General features: G+C 43.6%; 2 protein-coding genes across 5 annotated transcripts; both read left to right on the forward strand.

Moving 5' to 3' along the window:
- The first annotated feature begins 2014 nt into the window (after window positions 1-2014).
- On the forward strand, window positions 2015-14958 carry LOC131879716 (sodium/potassium-transporting ATPase subunit beta-like). 2 transcript variants are annotated; one of them, XM_059226097.1, is made up of 7 exons: window positions 2015-2652; window positions 2731-2912; window positions 6807-6947; window positions 7684-7809; window positions 9831-10018; window positions 11460-11742; window positions 11825-14958. In XM_059226097.1, exons 2-7 carry the CDS (start codon window positions 2750-2752, stop codon window positions 11926-11928), a joined length of 1005 nt encoding a protein of 334 aa, XP_059082080.1. In that variant the 5' UTR covers window positions 2015-2652; window positions 2731-2749; the 3' UTR covers window positions 11929-14958. The 2 variants fall into 2 exon arrangements, with proteins under 2 accessions (XP_059082080.1, XP_059082079.1); XM_059226096.1 differs by having other exon boundaries at window positions 2016-2912.
- A 783-nt stretch (window positions 14959-15741) lies between these two features.
- Window positions 15742-18276, forward strand: LOC131879705 (uncharacterized). 3 transcript variants are annotated; one of them, XM_059226083.1, is made up of 6 exons: window positions 15742-15993; window positions 16287-16552; window positions 16613-16781; window positions 17156-17265; window positions 17346-17619; window positions 17829-18276. In XM_059226083.1, the coding sequence occupies exons 1-6, from the start codon at window positions 15796-15798 to the stop codon at window positions 18087-18089; spliced, it is 1278 nt and encodes a 425-aa protein (XP_059082066.1). In that variant the 5' UTR covers window positions 15742-15795; the 3' UTR covers window positions 18090-18276. The 3 variants fall into 3 exon arrangements, with proteins under 3 accessions (XP_059082066.1, XP_059082068.1, XP_059082067.1); XM_059226085.1 differs by having other exon boundaries at window positions 16613-16757; XM_059226084.1 differs by having other exon boundaries at window positions 16619-16781.
- Window positions 18277-18308: the final 32 nt, after the last annotated feature.

An 18308-nucleotide genomic window follows, 5' to 3' on the forward strand; every position in this document is an offset into this window, starting at 1 on the left:
GTTTCAGTGGCTGGCGCCACAACTAAAGTCGAGTGTTCCCAAGAAGATCTCACAGAGAAAAAGGAACTTGGAACTTGGATTCTCCATCCCTTAAAGCCGCCAAAGCGGCAAAAGACCACTCCAAACTGAGGCTGTGGAATTAATAGTGTGGCCTCTAGGTCTAAGGGAAAGTCATCGTAGTCGTTCATTGGTATCAATTCACTTCTATTAGGCTCAACCGTGATGACCAGATCGCTCGGTGGATGGAAGAATCGTATCGAGGCGAATGTATAAATGTGCTCTTATCTGTCATTGGCATCATTCGAAACTCGAGAAGAAAAAATGGTTGCTTGCTTGCTGTGTATCAATGCCACATTGGGCACGACTACAAAAGTTAGGTCACTATCGAGCACACTCGAGTCGAAACTTTTCTGCCATTGGCAAGCGTTTTTTAAAGAGATCTGCTTCACTCACTGACCGTTCAATTGTAAGTAGAGCATGTAACTTTACGATTACTCTACTTTATATATGAATCAATGGATCCAAGTGTGCCCTTCATAACTCATGGCATGATAAACCTGCCTCGACCAACAATTACCCAAATGACAAGCTCATTGATTAGAAACCCGTTGAGAAACTTCTTGGCCATGTGAATATGTCGTCACACTGAAACTACACATATCAGCTCCAGAGCCTGAGGACAACCCATGTTCGAACAACGTCCCTGCTAAATTCCCGGCATTCAATCCTTTTGCTGGGCTGTTCCACGACCGTTTATCTCTCAGAGCCCTCAGCACACAACCATTCCACCCGTCCGGGACCATGAGAGCCACAGCTAGAATGAGAGTGCCCACGAGCATGTCGCCGTCCTTTTGCCAACAGACGCTTATTCGCAACTCCAAAGCCATCGTATCTACTGGAATAGCCAATATTATGAAAGAGCCTCCCCCCCCCTTTTCTTTTAGAGGATCTCGAGGAACGCATGCGCCTCGCTCGTTTGTGGAATGAGGGACATACAGCGTGGATCGAAACAGCGTCGACTTGCCTGGAGGATCCAAAGGGCTGCTAGATGTAGTATGTAGCCATTCGTCCAGCCACTTGGGTGTAGAGGGGGAATAAGTTGCTGCTGCCAACAAGGGCATGCAAGTCCTCGTCTCCACAATGGGACCTCGTTCCTCTCTCTCCTCTCACTCTTTCTCTCTTTTTCCCTCTTCTTGACGCTACGAACGAGAAACCTCTAAAGCAGCCATCGCGTTCCCGCTTTTGAACTTACGTTCGTACTTACTCTGAGAAGATCGTGCTCGTGGACGAGGAATCTACGAACATGACCATATCGATTAAGCCTTCGTCGGCGGCTCCCTTTACATAGCCTCACATTGGCCCTTAGGCACCAAATGGCAAACCAGGATCAGGCAAACCGCCTGGCTAGTCCATCACCACACCACCGTTGGTGAGTGGAGTGGAAGTGCAAGGAAGCCTTTCTTCCCTCCTGATCCTCCTCCCTCCACCAGAGCTAGTGAATGTGCATGCTTTTTAGGAGCTACTATCATCATCCGTCTCTGCCTACCCCGGTTTCTTTAGCCAAGTCCAGGACCACGCGTGGATCATTTGGCTCGTAGCAGTGCCTTGGCGGGATCTCATCAAGCCCGCCTTCGAGGCTGATGCCACTCTACTTGAGAACGCGGTTATGTGGACCAAGTACTGGAGGAGGGGAAATACTTCGCGAGGAACACTCGCCACTCTTTCGCTCTCGTTCATTCGCTGGTTTGCCAGCTGGCTCTTCGTTTTCCCTTCCTCCTTTTTTCAGAGACCCGGTATCCATCCTTTGGTCTCCATCCTCGGTTTGGATAGTGTCGCCGCTGGTCCAACAACCACCACCAGCAACTCCTATTCCTTCAAGAATAGCAGCAACAACAACAACAACTACTAGTACTAGTACTAGGGCAAATGGCTCCTTTTTGGTGGTCCCTGTTCCTTGGAAAATGCCTTTCCCTCTCTTTCTTCCTCCCTCTGTCCTTCTGTTCCACTCGTCCCCCCCCCGTCCTCGTCTCTTTCGTTGGATTAGACCAGCGAGCGAACTTGAGTGTGAGAGAGAGCTCACCGTCGGCTATCCTCCCCAAGCATGCTAGCGTGAGTGAGAGATAGATAGTGGCTTTCCATTCGTGCTGGAGGAACTGGAGGAATGGTTGCCTTATAGTAAAAGTAGTGGTGAACATTCTTGTTCAATTCTTACTTAGATTTTCCAAAGTGGTGTGCTACAAAATTTTACCCATCATTGTGAGGTATCACGGTTGCAAATTTTTTGGGTTGGCATTAAGTGAGGAGAGGTGCTGTCAGGTCTTTGTCTATCCGAGACACGACCAACAACCTCGAGAGGGCTGTGCAAGTAGAACCGACGAGGCTTCTATCATCTCCATCTTCGAAACCGAATTTTCTGGTTCTTCCAGCGGCAGCAGCAGAAACAGCAGCCGGCCAAGTGGACTATATATCAGCAGTGGCAGCTAACATCTAGCCCTGGTAAATCGTGTGATTAAGCAACAGCAGAAATAGCAGCAGCCACAACAGCACTTCGAGCGAGCAGTGTCTCTTGCAGCACTACCACCCCCAGCAGCAACAGCAGCAACAGCAGTCGCACTTACTTCAAAGTCCTGAGCCCCTGAGCAGCGCCAAGAAGTACGAAAGGTTAACTAACCTTCAGTACTCTAAACTTCCGTGTGATCGACTTCTTCAATTTCTTTCATTCCTCCAAAGAAATCCAACGTCCTCAACCATGGCCAACTCGAATGCCAAATCCAATGACACAAAACCAGAGGCTCCACAGCAATTCCAATTCGCACAGAAGCCAGTGGAAAGACCTGGTTGGGAAGGATTCACACATTTTCTATGGAATAGTGAAACCAGCGAGTTTCTGGGAAGAACTGGCTGCAGTTGGTGTAAGTATCATAAACTTCGGACTTGTTCCCTGCTTTTCTCGCCCCCTTTTCGTACCCAAATTCCTATTAATAACTCCAATCGATGACCATTAGTTATGAAGTGGACCACGGAGTAGGGGATGAGGAAGCGTATATCGAGCCAGTATTCAGGTTCCTCATCCAAAAGGAGAAAAGTGAACAGCACTTGGTCTTGCATTTCATATCCAGGCGAAGACTTTCACCACCTTGTACCTGGGGTTGAAGACCGCTACCACTCGCAGGCTGTTGGAACCGCTCTTTCCCTCAACCCTCCAGATTAGTTGTGAAACGAGACAGACACAAGTTCCATTTCCTCGGAGGTTTTTGTACCTTGCCTTTTTCCACCCCTCTCCACATTTTATTCCCCTGACTGCTGGTGCTATCGCACCAATGCCAATGAATTGCTTCAAGTCATGAGCGATTAAATGGACCATGCGGTTCTTATGCACCTCAATAATTGTCCACGAGATGTTCGTGGATCCCTTCAAATTTGAGTGCTCGTCTTTGCTCGAAACAACTCATCTTTGTCTCCCTCGCCTAGTCAATATTTGCTCGCCAATAGAAACTTTGTTCAATTAGCCCACTATCACCAACCTTTCAAGCCAACTCAACCATCAGAACCCAAAAGTCGAACGAAACAAACGTATGCTAATGATGGTAATAATGCTGATGATTGGCCTGTTTCCTCATCGGGTTATTGGCTTGGGGCGACAATTTCGCTCATTGTTATTCCATTGCCTCAGAGCATGAATTTTTAATGAGTAGCAGGCATTCCATCATAGAGTTTATCGTCTCATGCTCTTCGCGCTCTCACAAAACCATCGAAATTCTGACAGAATACCCTCAATACATCAACATCATAAAATTTTACTTCAAGTCAGTTGGTTAGCACAACCTAACCACTCTGTGTGCTTAAAATAATAATACAACTGGTCACTATCAGCATCTCATATTTGATCCAAGGTCAAAGTACCTCTTTAATCCACCTCAAAACTGACTCTGGGCCAATGTGCACATTTCTGGAAATCATGTGACTATGCTATTGTCCATCCTACAATGTCAATATGAGCAAAACCCCATAATTGAAGCCAGAAACTCCTAACACAGGAAAGTTTCCACTTGCCTTGAATCCAAGACCGAATTCTGGGTGAACAATGAGCAACTTTGAATCCAGGTCACTTTGGACAGAGTCTCCAAGTTTTCTAAACCCTTTCTCACGAGTCATTGGGTTTTCTCGAATTTTTTTGTCCGCTGAATAAGGGAGTCACATCCTGTCTGGATTTGTAAAGATTAATGGATGAGAAAAATAAGGAATCCCATAAAGATGGCTCTTCCAAAAGAAAGAGCTTATTAATACATTTCAATTTGGTGAAATTTGGTCAAGATGTTCATCGTTGTTTTAAATTTTTGAGGTAGATGAAATGCACGAGGGATATCGATGAGAAGCCAACCAATAACCCAACCTGCTCGATAAAAGTTTTCCCACAAAACTTGGAAAGTGAGGAAACGGTGAAATGCATGGGAGACCATTGGCAATGGGAAACTTTTGTTGGAACTAAATCTAATAGCGGTCCGTTCCTCTTGACTTCGTTTGGGAATGAGTTCCAACACGTCCTTTTATTCATTATCGACTTGATCGATCTCAAAACCATAAGACGAGGTCTATTATTTCAAGTTTCAAGGCGATGGATCATACCTCTTTTTTTAAATAGGCAGGGTGATGAATCACTCACTGCCCCTTGATAATCTTTTTTATTCCGTAAAGCAATCAAGAGAAATGAAAGGATTATTTAAGGCAACTGGAACACATGAAATCATCCGGAGTCCTCATAGTTCATAATGTCTAACAAAAGAAATGCTATGAATCGGAAAGGATCCAGAGTTGTCAACCGGGTTATGTATTGATTTCTCCTAATTTTTATTTCCTGGCTCAATCTGAGCTCCTATTCCTTTCTTAATAAAGGGCAGCCATGAAATGGTAAAAAACACATTTCGCGAGATAAAGGCAGGTTATCTTGGATCTCTTAAGGCCCCTCACCTATCTTGTTAGAACGAGACCCGGGAAAAGTATCCTCAATTTTGTGCAATTTCATTGTCATTTGATGTGGAGCAAAAGCTATTTTCGGGAATCCTGAATCCTTGCCGGACTTTTATGGCCCTTTTACATTGTGGATTACAGAGTGGAAAGAGAATTGTGAGCCAGAGCTTAGCCAGAAATACTGATCTGCCATAGGATTTTTTGGCACCCTCCATCTTCAGTCCGGCTTCCTCTTCCTTCGAAAAGTAGTCAGTGGTCTCCGCTTCAATGTACAATTATGTAAATATATGGTCACAGACCGTGATTGCAAACATTATAAGACGTACTATATCACTTAAATCCAATTGGAAGACCGATGTGGGATATCTATTCTCCACGCATTTCAATAGCTCGTTACGATTTTGAATATTCTATCACTCCACCATCAAGACGAAACTACTAGAACCACGAATAGTTCTCGACCGTCAATAACATTTAGCTCTTGGAGCTAGCCCACAAAAAAGAGAGTCTTTGATTAGGTAGTGGTCTAAAAGTACACATGTCCTTTATGCATGTGCAGGAACGTGGAGACGATGGCGTCTCTTAAGTGGTGAAATGACCAAATGATGAGTGAAAGCTCGATGTCTGTCCCAAGCGACAAGTCTTTAGAGGGTTTTAAGGCATCCTAGTCTCGGTCTCTTGGGACCTTTCGAGGTCTCTCAATTACGAGAGACTGGCAAGACCATATGTGATATTTCCCTCCAAAGGAGAAAAACCCAGGACCGACTAAAGGAAGGGAAAGCTTTATTAAAAGAGCGACCGAGCTAATCGTAAAGGGAATCTCAAGATAATGCTATTCTGTTCAAGCATATGACTTCTTTTCTTGCGCACATAGTCCGAGTTTATTTTTAATTAGGGTGCTTAAGATTGTAGACCACATTTAAGGAACCACTTCAGGGTGGATTACCATTTACCCTGATCATTTGTCACATGATCCACAACTCAAGACTTTGGGCTTTCTATACCAATCAAGCTAAAAAGCGCACAACTTGTTGAGACTCGGAAAGTTCCCAAAGAGAAATGTTCAAAATTGATGCTGTGCCAACTCTGTGAGTGACTTGTTGTTCCATTGGGTCTATACTGGTGGGCCAAATAGAACGGCACGTTTTTAGAAACTTTCTGGACCATGTTGAAAAGCAAAATGAAAGGCCTCAAATGAGAGTGGAAAGTCCCTGAGGCTCAGATGTTTACGTACGAAGGCAAATAAATTCCTGGCAATCAGAGCCTCCTAAGTCTTTCGATCGATGAAAGGGATTCATGCGAAGGGTATGATTAGTAAGTAAATCTTTGGCAGATCATGTCTCTTCTTGTTCATTGATCTTGACACGGAGGATTCTAAGTTATCTTCAACGGAGAGGTGTATAGGAAGATGAAAGGGAGAGGTGGAGAAAGAGAGCGAGCGAGCAAAAGAGAGAGAGAGAGAAAAAAAATAAGCAAAGAAAGAAGGGTCCTCTCTTCCACTTCCACACCAACGATCACCCACCGTCTATACCCGTCTGTCGAAAATGTATGTGTATGTACACACCTGCAGAGCGTCAGCAATTTGTGGCCTTTTGTATGTCGATATCATTTACCCATGCGTGTGTGTGCGTGTGAGGTTGGTTGTTGTACGTGAGGACATCAGTTTGTTGGTCCTCCTCTTTGGAGTTGCTCTCCCTCTCACTTACTTGAAGTATATCTACGTATCTTCCCCTGCTCGTTATGTTCTTCCTCATTAAGTACACACATGCACATGGAAACAACATCCGAGTGGTATGATAGGCCAAATGTATTAATGATTTTTGTTCTCTCTCTTTCAGTCAAAATTGGCCTCTTCTATCTGATATACTACACATTTCTGGCAGGATACTTCATAGCCATGCTGCTCATCTTCTACCAGACGCTCGATGATCAGCAGCCCAAATGGCAAAACGCAAATGGGATCATTGGAGACAATCCAGGTATGCCAACGATACACGTATCTTTCCTTTCACTGTATTTGACTAATCACGATCATCAATCGACGGACGGTCTAGTGTTGATATACAAACGAACCTATTGTGTCCTTGTTCAAACATCTCATATATGTATACCGGTGGATATTCATATGCTACAATGATGGCGAACAATAGAGCCGTCCATGGATAGTTGAGAATATTAGGTAGAATAACGGGATGATTTAGTGCTTGGATCTGAGACTCTGATTATCAAAGAAGGAAAGCTCATTTGTATGCCTCGAGAAGCTTTGATGACGGAAACCTCATCCCCGTTCATATCAAAGAGTTCACAAGAAGAGGAAGACATGATTTTCTCATAGTTTTGTCTTATTATGAACAAAAAAAAAACAGGCTTTGAAGCATTGTGTACAAGTAAAGATATGAAAACACCTTCGTTAGTAAGAATTGAATTGTCCTTGATCATCTTAAAAGTACTTGATAGTTCTTGACTATGTGTAAATCCTGTCCAAAGACTTTATTCCTTAGTAGCTACATACATATGATTCCTTTACCACCATCGTTAGAGTCCAGGTATATACATATAATCCGATCTCTTTTGACCTTTTGACGGATTATCGCCCATCTTATTTCTCCGCGGCAACGCTAATCCGAGCCATTAAGAAGGGGAGACTTCTTAAGGTTCCGAGAAAATCCTCATCTTATTTTTTCGTCGAGTCTTCAATGTAACTCTCATTTCCAGGATTGGGATTCCGACCAAGGCCCGGAGAGAACAACGTGGAAAGCACTCTGATGAAGTTTCGACATGGAGATCCAAGAATAGCTGATTGGGATCTGTGGGCAGAGAGATTGGACTTGTACATGGAAGGTAAGGAAAACAAGCCGATTTTGTTGATTCAATGACACATTAATCCAACTTTGTAATCGGGTTTATCAACAGAAAACTCAGGTGAGGGTGTCAGGCCAGGATTTCTTGGATTAACGCCAGTGAAACATTATCCGATTGTACTATCCTCGTAGCTCGCGGTTTCAGCACTCGTAATCATTATATTCACTAAGACCGCAATTGGTTTCCAAATTGTACGAGTGGTAGTGCACAAACCATTCTGTCAATTCGAGTAAATGGGATGGTTTTGAAGCGTGGACCTTTCGCAAAAAATGCACTCTACTCCTACTCGTTAAAGACAGTGACGCCTCCTTTTTTACATAGCTTTGGATCCGAAGTCGCCAAGTCAATACATAGTGCGGGTCCAAAACTAGGTTCTTCGTTCATTAGTAGTCCATTTCTAAAGAGACCAAAGATTGGCCTTTGCGCAAGGACGGGAGTCTTGATTGTGCGATGGTCCTTTCCTTTGAAGGGAAAGTAAGTAAAAGAGAGAGCGGCGCATGGGCATACGCATCCACAATCACAGAAACAGAGGGGGACTCTTATCACACCACAATGGAGTGTCCCTCGTTCATTTGCATTGTTAGTAACAGCTTGAGATGAGGACGAGGACGCACCACGAAATGAAGACGAGCCAGAATAGTCCATAGTCAGAGTCTATTTGACATTAGGCAGATTGCATCTGGGGAACAGATTGTTCCAAATCTGATCCACTCAAGCCCCCGGAGCAGGTCCGATGCTGCATGCATACTCCCACTAAGGAATCAACCCATGTGTGTTTGTGAGTTGCGAGGCACCATCCAAAAGGACTTGGATCATGCTCAAGTTGGCAGGGAAACTATATGCATGCCGTCAGGCAGTTAGTCATTCATTCACTCAGCCAGTCAGTCAGTCAGTCAGTCATTCGTTCGTTCGTTCGTTCATTCAGTCAGTCAGTTTGTCTATCTGTCTGTCTTTTGGTTAGGGAGCGAGGCACTGGATACCCAATGAAAGGCGCTTGAAGTAGAGTTAGAGGAGAGGGGAAAGTATGAATGAAGAAATCGGTCAAAAGTCTGTGGCTAGTTGATTGCACTCTTAACAAGAGATTAGGAGGCATTGCTTACACGACAACACCATCCGGGTGCCCATGTTTGACGCTGTGACATAGGGGAGTTGATGAGTTGGATACACGTATGGGGATATATCATAATCAATAGATTAATCGGCTCGTCATAAACCATCTTACCCCGTATGCCTGTATGCACAGCATATCAGTGAGAGCAAAAAAGGGACGGCTGAGAACCCTCATTGGCCTAGTTCGAAATGTGTCAATCGATTGTAACAGCACCCTCCACACTTCACACCGTTCGAGTACGGTACGATTTGCTCGAGTGTTTAAAGAAGCTCACCTTTCTTCTTTTTCTTGTTCATTTATTCACCAACTCATTCCTGTTTGATACCCAACACGAAAGTAAGCGAGCCTTCTGTAATAACCAACTTCCCTCGAATATTTGACACTTGATTCGGAGGATGGGGGTGAAATTCGTTGGCTGCGGGCAAATCAGGCGATTTTGAATGGCATTCCTGTCAGAAAATGTACAAAGCCAATGTCGAGAAATTCGGCTTTGGACGGTGAGGATTCTGACAGGTGGAAAGATTTCACCCATTGCCTGTTCAACCCAAGTCCAATTCAAACGGATAATACTCGAACTCAACCACGGATGCTACAACATTTTCAAAATGCTTCGGCAAATTCGTCCACCCAACGAGATGGCCTCAAGAGAAATGTAAATTATTAATCCACCATCACCGAGAGTGAAATGACTGAACACTTCATGCAGCTACGTATGAACATACCTTCGTATACTAGAGGCATAATCCAACGAAAAGCGTTATAAACCCTTTCCATCAATCGCAATGTCAAATAGAGCGCATAATTTGATATTTCCACTTGAACTCATCGCGTGCTTTTGTCCAAGTTACTTCACCTAACTAACGCTCCATTGTCCCATCAATTGTTCCAGATTACAAACGTGCCAGTGACAACAAAAAGCCCTCTCCTGATGCGATTCAGTGCGGGTTCGACAGACCCCCAGGCGAGGGTCAAATCTGCCAAGTGGAATCTTCCAACTTGATGAAGGATAACTGTACGAAAGACGCTTCGTACGGGTATAAGGACGGGAAACCATGTGTTCTGCTCAAGTTGAACAGGGTGAGTTCATAATCATACGAAATGGCTCTATCATGATGATGTTGTGTAGATGGGAGAAGGAACACAGAGTCAACGATCAAGGAGAAGCTGCCACGGCAATGGGGGCAATTATTTCTTGTGGTTGGCACAGAACCCATAAATTACCCACTAGAGAGGCCTATCGATCTAACTAACTAGTTTGTGAATGAAAAGACAAACACCAATCACAATTGTGCAGTATAATCAAACCATCCAGCCCAAGGAACGAGAGGCCAAGGAACGAGAAACTACTCTGTTTAAGGCGATAGGGCAAGGACACTCCTGCACTAAGACCACCATGTCCGAGGACACCACTAGTCACTCCTTCCTTGGAAATGGCTTCTAGTCAGCTCATTTCGTGTGAGCCCCTCTCCCTCTTTCTCCATGGTCTCTCTCTCTGGTCTCTCTCTCTGGTCTCTGGTCCCCCTGGTTGGAAACGAGGAGAGTAGAGTGAGCCTCTCGTTCTCCCCTCCAACAATCGGGCACACGAGAGCCTTAGAGGCTTTCTCAAGGTCAGGCGAAGGTCCTTGCTCCACGAAGCACAGATTTGACTCGGCAATAAAGATGGGTACTTTTCTTTGAAGATTGATTACGTAAAGTGATGGAAATGCCAATAATTGGAAAAGGCTTTGTCGTGAAAGGTGTCCTTTGGTCTTCCGTTAAATAACAATTACTTAGGAGGTTTCCATCTTTGGCAGTATGTACTTTGAATGGGAGTGGTTCACTTTTATGTATATCCACGAGACCGTCACAAGCTCAACCATGCTTTGGTGGAGGTGGTGGTGCTGGTGGTGAGGGTGTCTGTGGTCGAGAAGGTTCAAGTTGGGCTCACGACGATCCAAGGCATTTGATATAAGAAAAGCGAAGAGAAGCTAGTGAGCCGAAAGTACGATTGGAACACTCTACAACAAAACATACCAGAGCTTGTTTGTTACGTTCCTGTCAATCTACAAGGTCTCAACGTCATTCCCACTACCTCTCTTGATACAAAGATGCCAATTGCCGAGGAACAAGGAGCCAAGAAATCTGTTGTCTCCTACAAAAATAAATGCTCCCAAAGAAAACAATACTGGCGTCACCAGATAGCAAGCTAAATAATGCTGCGTCCGTTGTTCAACTCAAGAAGTTGATTTGTTCATGACATTCGAACGAACCCTGTTATGACGTCACTCCACGCAGAAAAGAGAGACACTGGCCAAGGACAGTCAGGCAAGGAGCAATTATTCCCTTGAGATTGACTTGTTCAGATACTTCAATGACTCCCTCATGGTGACACCGTGCCGCTTTGACTCAATCTAGTCATAAAAAATAACACGGTGACCTCGTTGGCCTTCATCTAATTATTATGCAACGATGATCTCCTCGTTTGAATGTCAGATGAGTTTCTGACTTGGTCCAATTCTCCATATCCTCTTGGTTCCAGATCTATGGCTGGGTTCCGGAGCTCTTTGCCAACTCCTCTGACCTGCCTGAAGAGGCTCCACAGAGTCTGATCACATATATCAAGGAGAAGGAGAAGAGCAATGACCCCATGGTGGGCAACATGGTGTGGCTGTCCTGCGAGGGTGAGAATCCCGCGGATCGCGAAAATATTGGCGAGATTGAGTACAAGCCCTATCCTGGAATCCCCAAGTATTACTTCCCTTACAAAAATCAAAAGGGATACTTGAGTCCAGCCATTTTCGCTCACTTCACAAATCCTAAGCGTAAGTCGCTCAAAAACTTCTAACGGATTTGAAGCTAAAAACAGCAGATCATTGATTTGATTTTGGCTTGCTTCTTTTTCAGATGGTGTTCTCATTTCAATCAGTTGTCGCGCATGGGCCAAGAACATCAGGTTTGATTACATGGAACGCATTGGATCGGTTCACTTCGAGATGATGATTGACTAGATCTAGAGTCCCTCAGTCTCTAGTCTCATCATATGAACCTCCGCCTCTAAACCACCCAAAACAACAACAACAGTAGTAGCAACAATAACAACAACAGCAACATTAGCAACACAGGGGCATATCGAGGAGCCTCTACCAATGCCCGCAATTTCTCTCAAAAAGCAGTGCCAGTAGTGACCAGAAGACATTTTTCGATCCGTAAGGAAAAGTCAATCTTCAAGTCATTGCACAAGAGATGAAAGATCTTCTTCTTCCGAGCTCTTTCTCTCTTCCATTCTCACTGTCTTGGCGAATCTTGATTAGAGTGACAGAACTTGTCATCGGCAAGAGCTACATCACCAGCACCAGCAGCAGCAGCAGCAGCAACAAAAACAACAGCAACAACTACAACAACAGCTACAGCTAAAAAGCGACTTGTTCAAATCAACCTCCCACCCCTCAAAAAAAAGACTTTCCGCAGTCAGTGCCTCTAGACTCAGCTTCAAGCCTAAGAGCGCACACTAATTATTATGAATATTGATCTTATTATACACACTCCACTTCTGCCGACCTGTTTCTTGTGTGCACAGTTCACTGTAAAAAGAGTCATCGAACTACTGAAGCCAAGAAGCAAACCAAATTTCTCTCTCTTCCTCTGTCACAAACTGTCTCTTTCCTTTTTCCTCTCTCTCTTTCTCTCTCTCTCTCTCTCTCTCTCTCTCCTATTCGCATTCCCAGGAAACGCATTAACGAGTTGGTTCTAGTTCTTACTTTCATCGTCGTCCCACGCACTCTAATGTTCTTGGAACAGCCCTCGTCTACAGTGATCAACTCACCTGCGAATCATAGAAAACCATTCCAATCATCCGCCACTTCTATTGAAGTGTAGGGCTTGATTTCGCCTAAAACATGACTATGAAAGAAGCGAGTAACAAGTCAAAATGTACATCCATCCCCACAGCTCCAGTCCCCTCAGAGGCTCCGATTGATCTGTGCATGTCCCTTGCGCTCTGTCCTTTCAAGCTAATTCCTCATTTTCTTTCAACTTTCCTGCTGACTACTCTCTACCAGCCACATTTCTTTTGAGGCGTGATGTCTGCATTGTATGATAGCCCGAATTCTCGAAACAGAATTCGACCGTATGAATAATGGTACTCCTTCTTCTACGATTACTACTTCCACCCCAATCCCAACAGCAACAACCGCAACTAAGTCCAAAAGATCGAGTGAGTGCCTGCTGATGTTGCGAGTGTTCCCGCCAATCCTCTTAAATCCCAATTCCCAAACCCTAAAGTCCAACCCGCCATTCCCACCATTCCCGCCAAGAATCAATCTGAACATACGTACGTTTATCATTCATGTTGCAATAAGATGAAGATGAAAAAAAGGAGAAGACGAATGGTCCATCATCGCATTCTGTGGAAACAAACGTGCAAATGATAGATTGACCCTAACGATAAGCGTTTGAGTGCGTGTGTGAGTTGGTGAGTGCGTCCGTTAGGTGTGCTACTGGTGTTGTGCCCCGACTTTCTATTGTGTCCTAACGGTGCTGCTTTTCAGAAGCAATTCAGAAATCCTAATCACGTCGACGACATGTTTGACATTCGCGATGACAATTCAAGAGGTTGATTTGGAAATCGAACAACATCCATGATCAGCAATGATGACGACGATAATATCCCTCTCAAAAGGTGTCACACAAGAGAAGCTATCTATACATATATATTTATCGAGTTTAGACCTTTTTTAAAAGCTCTGGAGCTTGAAGTCTTGGAGAAGCCACGCGTATTTGACTGACTGAGCGATTGATTGGCTGATTGAACGCACGTATGAATGGCTGAATTGAGGAGATGGAAAGGATCCGCCTGCCTCTCATACTCCTACTAATACTATTATTATCATTATTATTATTATTACTACTACTACTACTACTGCTACTACTTCTACTTCTACTATACTCCTACAACTATAACTACTACTGCTACAACAACAAGTACTACTACTACTACTACTACTATTACAATTGCTACTATCAATGCTGCTCCAATATATAAATATGATGAACAACACATACACCACCATCCACATAAATACACACACATACATATACATACGCATACAAACAACCAAGCCAACACAAATTTATTCCTACCAACCTTGTGTCCCCACTTCATCTCCATCCTTCTTTCCTAGCCTTATCTCTTCTTTTTCCTCTTTGTCATCCCCTTTGATTCAAACCTGAAAGAGCCGCAAATATTTACCTGTTGAGTTTCTCCCCCCACCCCCCCCACCCACACGGTTCAATCATGTTGTCCCTTTGGCCCCAAAAGAGCGTGTAACACTAATGCAAGTGACTTTCCATGAACACTGCCTTCTTGTAAGAATAACAGTCGTCTACCACATCAAGAAACCTGTGTGTGCGAATAACTGTCCCAAACCACCAAGTTTCCACGTCACACCCACAAGCAGACTATTTACCCTCTCCAAGCAACCCTCAACCCCCCTATCCGACCGATTCACCTGGACCGACGACCCTGCCCAACCCGCCTCCCTTGTAAACATAGTTGTAAATTCTGTTCACATCGTGTCCTTGATTTGTTTTTCAACATGGAGTTACTGTTATCCGCCAGTCCATGATGCTTACTTCATCCCCCTTTCAAGCAACTCCTTCAACTCCTCCACGAAAGAAAACAAGAAAAAAAACCAGTCAAAGAATTGCGACATCAAGATCTCTTGAAAGTGAGACGGTTCACTCCATCCACTGAGTGACACTCGCCAATATAAAGAGCAACTTTGAGAAACAGAAAGACAACAAAACAGTGACTAATCATGAGTTCGTAAGTGTCCATTCCATTCAAGCGACGAAGGCCCTGAAAAGGCTTTCTCGTTGTGCACTCGGGATGGCCGAGGCTCGTGAAAGAACATTATATATATCCAAGGTGTTAGTCAAAATTAGTAGAAGAACTCTGCGGCAAGCTTATGCACTCTTGTAGTTTTGGGCATGTATGACTATGTGATTAAGGAATAAAAGGAATAGTTACACAAGATAAATATTCATCACCACATGTGAACACTCTCTGTTTCAGTCCAAACGACTGAAGAACAAATAGGCCCTATTTATGATCGTTCAACCGTCTATGAAATATGTTGTTTGACCCTTCTAACTTCCTCCGAGTAAAGGCAGCAAGCCAATTCAAATGACGTCGTTTGACAAATACAAGGACCCAATCATTTTAGTATTCTAGCTTCTCCACAGAGGAGGGACGACTTGAGAGCCAAAAAATTTGGACCAGAATTAAGTCTCAATTGTTCATATGATGATTGAAGAATAATGCCAAGATCATCATCAAACATCATTGTCAAACGAACGAGTATTCGAGAGAGTTGATGCATTTCGGTAAGTTTTGATGCTGCTTTTGATTCATTAAGAAATTTATCAACATATACTATAACTGCTTGATTTCCTGCAATTCGCCCTACAACTCTAAGGCGACCACTTGCATATGAGTACAAATCAAAATGTGGATTTATTGATCGGTTTGGTAGTAGCCTCACTGAACGATCAATTAATGGGACAAAAGTTTACGTCGAAAAGTGTGCGGTTACACGAATTTCTGCTGACTTTTGATTTGAATTCTTTAATTCACTTTCACGTTGCTTTGCCAATCATATCCTACATTACCTAAAGAGAACAAAAGGAAATATATTAGGTTAGGTTGATCTCACAAAAAGTTTTTGCTCAATATTTGAACCAACAAAGATTCCAAAAAGTGCCTACTTTGCCTTGAGCTTTTTTAAACGTTCTGGAATTCAAAACAACTTTGAAATGTTTTTACTTCGAATTTCCAAGCCCTCTGTCAGTCATACGTTGGAGTTCAAATAGCAAACATGTCTGTAATAGCAGACAAGTTCAAATCTCGTGGGGATTCACTTATTCTTGTAACTAGTGTAGTGACCTTGCTCACTATTAGTCTGTTGACCACCTTCGTGTTTTACAACAAATATCAATGTCAACAAGACATGATGTCGCTTCAAGACCAAATCAATAGTTTGCAATACCAAATGACGAGGATCTCAAAGCAACCAGTAAGAAAAAAAAACAGACAAATTATTATTCGCTTGCCCAATGAAAAAACTAGTTCTATGATTTAGAGTTGCACCGATCTGCCGAGCTTAATTTGTTGCCTGTGCACTTATTTGAATAAAGAAAATATCGTTATGAAATTCAAATTCAAAAAAACTCCTTTTTTGGTCGAAGGGACCCAATTTCCTGTTTATAGCGATCAGAAAAGTACCTGCAGTGAGCAAAATACAAAGATTCTGAAAAACATTTCTCGTGATTTACATTCTTATTTATTTTCTTAATCTCTCGGACAAAGGTCACACAACCCGAGTTTCGACGGAAGCGAGCGCTTCCGATGAGTCGGGAGAGCCCATTGATCATGGACGTGAGCCTCATCGGTAACGGAGCCCAAACCACGCAAGGGCTGAGAGTTTACGATGCGTTCTTTCAGCATCAAAAAAATGAACACATTCCAAATCAAATTTCAAACGAAAATTTATACCGGCAACAAGAGAGAGTTTCACTGCCTCTGCCAACAACGATTGCACCTCCACCGCCGTCACCTCCTCCTCGCCCATCCAGGTAATAATTAAGTTCTTTTGATAGAAATGTCATCGCCTTTTCTATTTGGTGAACTTTTAGCAACAGACGGAAAATCCCAATTTGGCATGATCAACACTCTGATGGTTCTACTCCAGGATCGTTCTTAGCCCGAAGATTGTTCAATCATTTCCCTGATCTTCCGTACTATGAGAGGCGAGAAAAAATCCCATTCCCAAGAGATCCAGTTGCGTACACCCCAATAGATGAGGTTGGCTACATTTCGGATTTAAAGAAAAAAGTGAATGAACTTTTGCAAATCAGCATTTTTCCAACAAAAGATCCGTTGCAGTTTTTTTGATTTTCATTTAAAAATGACTTAACGTTAACGCAAAGACAAAAAACAAGCTCCCTCTTCTTGACTGGCTTTAGTTTTATTGACCTTGATGTGCTATTTTTGTCATACTTTTTATAAGGAACTTATCCTTGACAACGACGCTTGACTGAAATTGTAAATTCCGATTGACATATTTTGGGAAAAACATCCCTCAAGACAAATACTAGGGAATGAACATAGGTTGAGTGTCTTACCCGAGACAAACTTTCGCGATTTTGCAGTATTGTCCAATTTGAAATGATTTTTAGAAAACCCAAGGCATAAGAGGACTCTCGAGCAATTTCAACCTTCAAACAAAGGCTGCCAACAACAGAAGAGGCCTAAGAATGAACAACATCGCGGCAGATGCCTCCTTACGGTCAGAACTGAAATCCCCACACAAACATCGATTTTCCATGGATACCATTTGCTTGAAGCTACGCCTTTTCTTGTTTCCAGGCACAACATCGACAATTCATCAAGCCTATCCGAAAATTTTTTGGGTTTAAAGGCCATTCATTATGTGGCCACAATTAACCCTGTTAATCCCTCCCATCACCATGCAACACAAGAGATCCAAGGATTGGGAAGGGTTGAGAATGAAGTGGGCCGGTTCGAGCAATGGGTGCCCGCCCGATGGGCTTCCAGAATGGGGGCCATCAAGGCTTTTCCAATGACAAATGAAGGCCGCATGACAATCACTCAGTCCGGAATATATTACCTATATGTCCAGGTGAGCCCTAGCACTTGCAAGTTATTCAAAATAGTTGCAATCATTTTACAACGGATGTACCGCCATTGGCTCTACGTCTCTGGCTGCTCATGTGTTGCACCCGTTGCAAATGACTGGCGCCATCGGTTTCATCCTTGAGTACACAAACACTTTATGGGCGATCATCTTTCGGAGTTGCCATTGAACTCCTTGCGACCTGTTTGTTACAGATCAATTATCTAGACTCTCATGATGTGAATTCGTACCAAATCCTGGCCAACGGTAAACCGCTCTTCTCCTGCACCTCAATGACTCAGACGAAGCACCCAACAAGTGACAAGGCCAACACTTGCTTCACGGGTGGGGTCACTTTCCTGGAGAAAGGGGATCTCGTGTCCATTCACGATTTGCAGCCGGGCAGATTTGCCGTCCTCGTCTCGTCTCACTCCTTTTTCGGAGCCATCCAACTCTCCCAATTTGGAGGCCATTGAGAGAAGAACCCTGGCAAGCCTTATTGAGAGATAAATGTCGTTTAAATTTTTGACGGAAAGTTACCCACTCGTCTTCCTTTTTGAAGGAGGGGCTTGTATTCATCCATCCATCCATTTAGTCATTTAATACCCTTTGGTGATGTCTAAAATTTCAGGTCAAAAATACAACCTTCACATGATACCGTAACAGCGGGTATTGAAGACGTAACTTGAAAACCC

This window comes from Tigriopus californicus, chromosome 4 (genome assembly GCF_007210705.1).
Source record: "Tigriopus californicus strain San Diego chromosome 4, Tcal_SD_v2.1, whole genome shotgun sequence".
Classification (NCBI taxonomy): Eukaryota; Metazoa; Arthropoda; class Copepoda; order Harpacticoida; family Harpacticidae; genus Tigriopus; species Tigriopus californicus.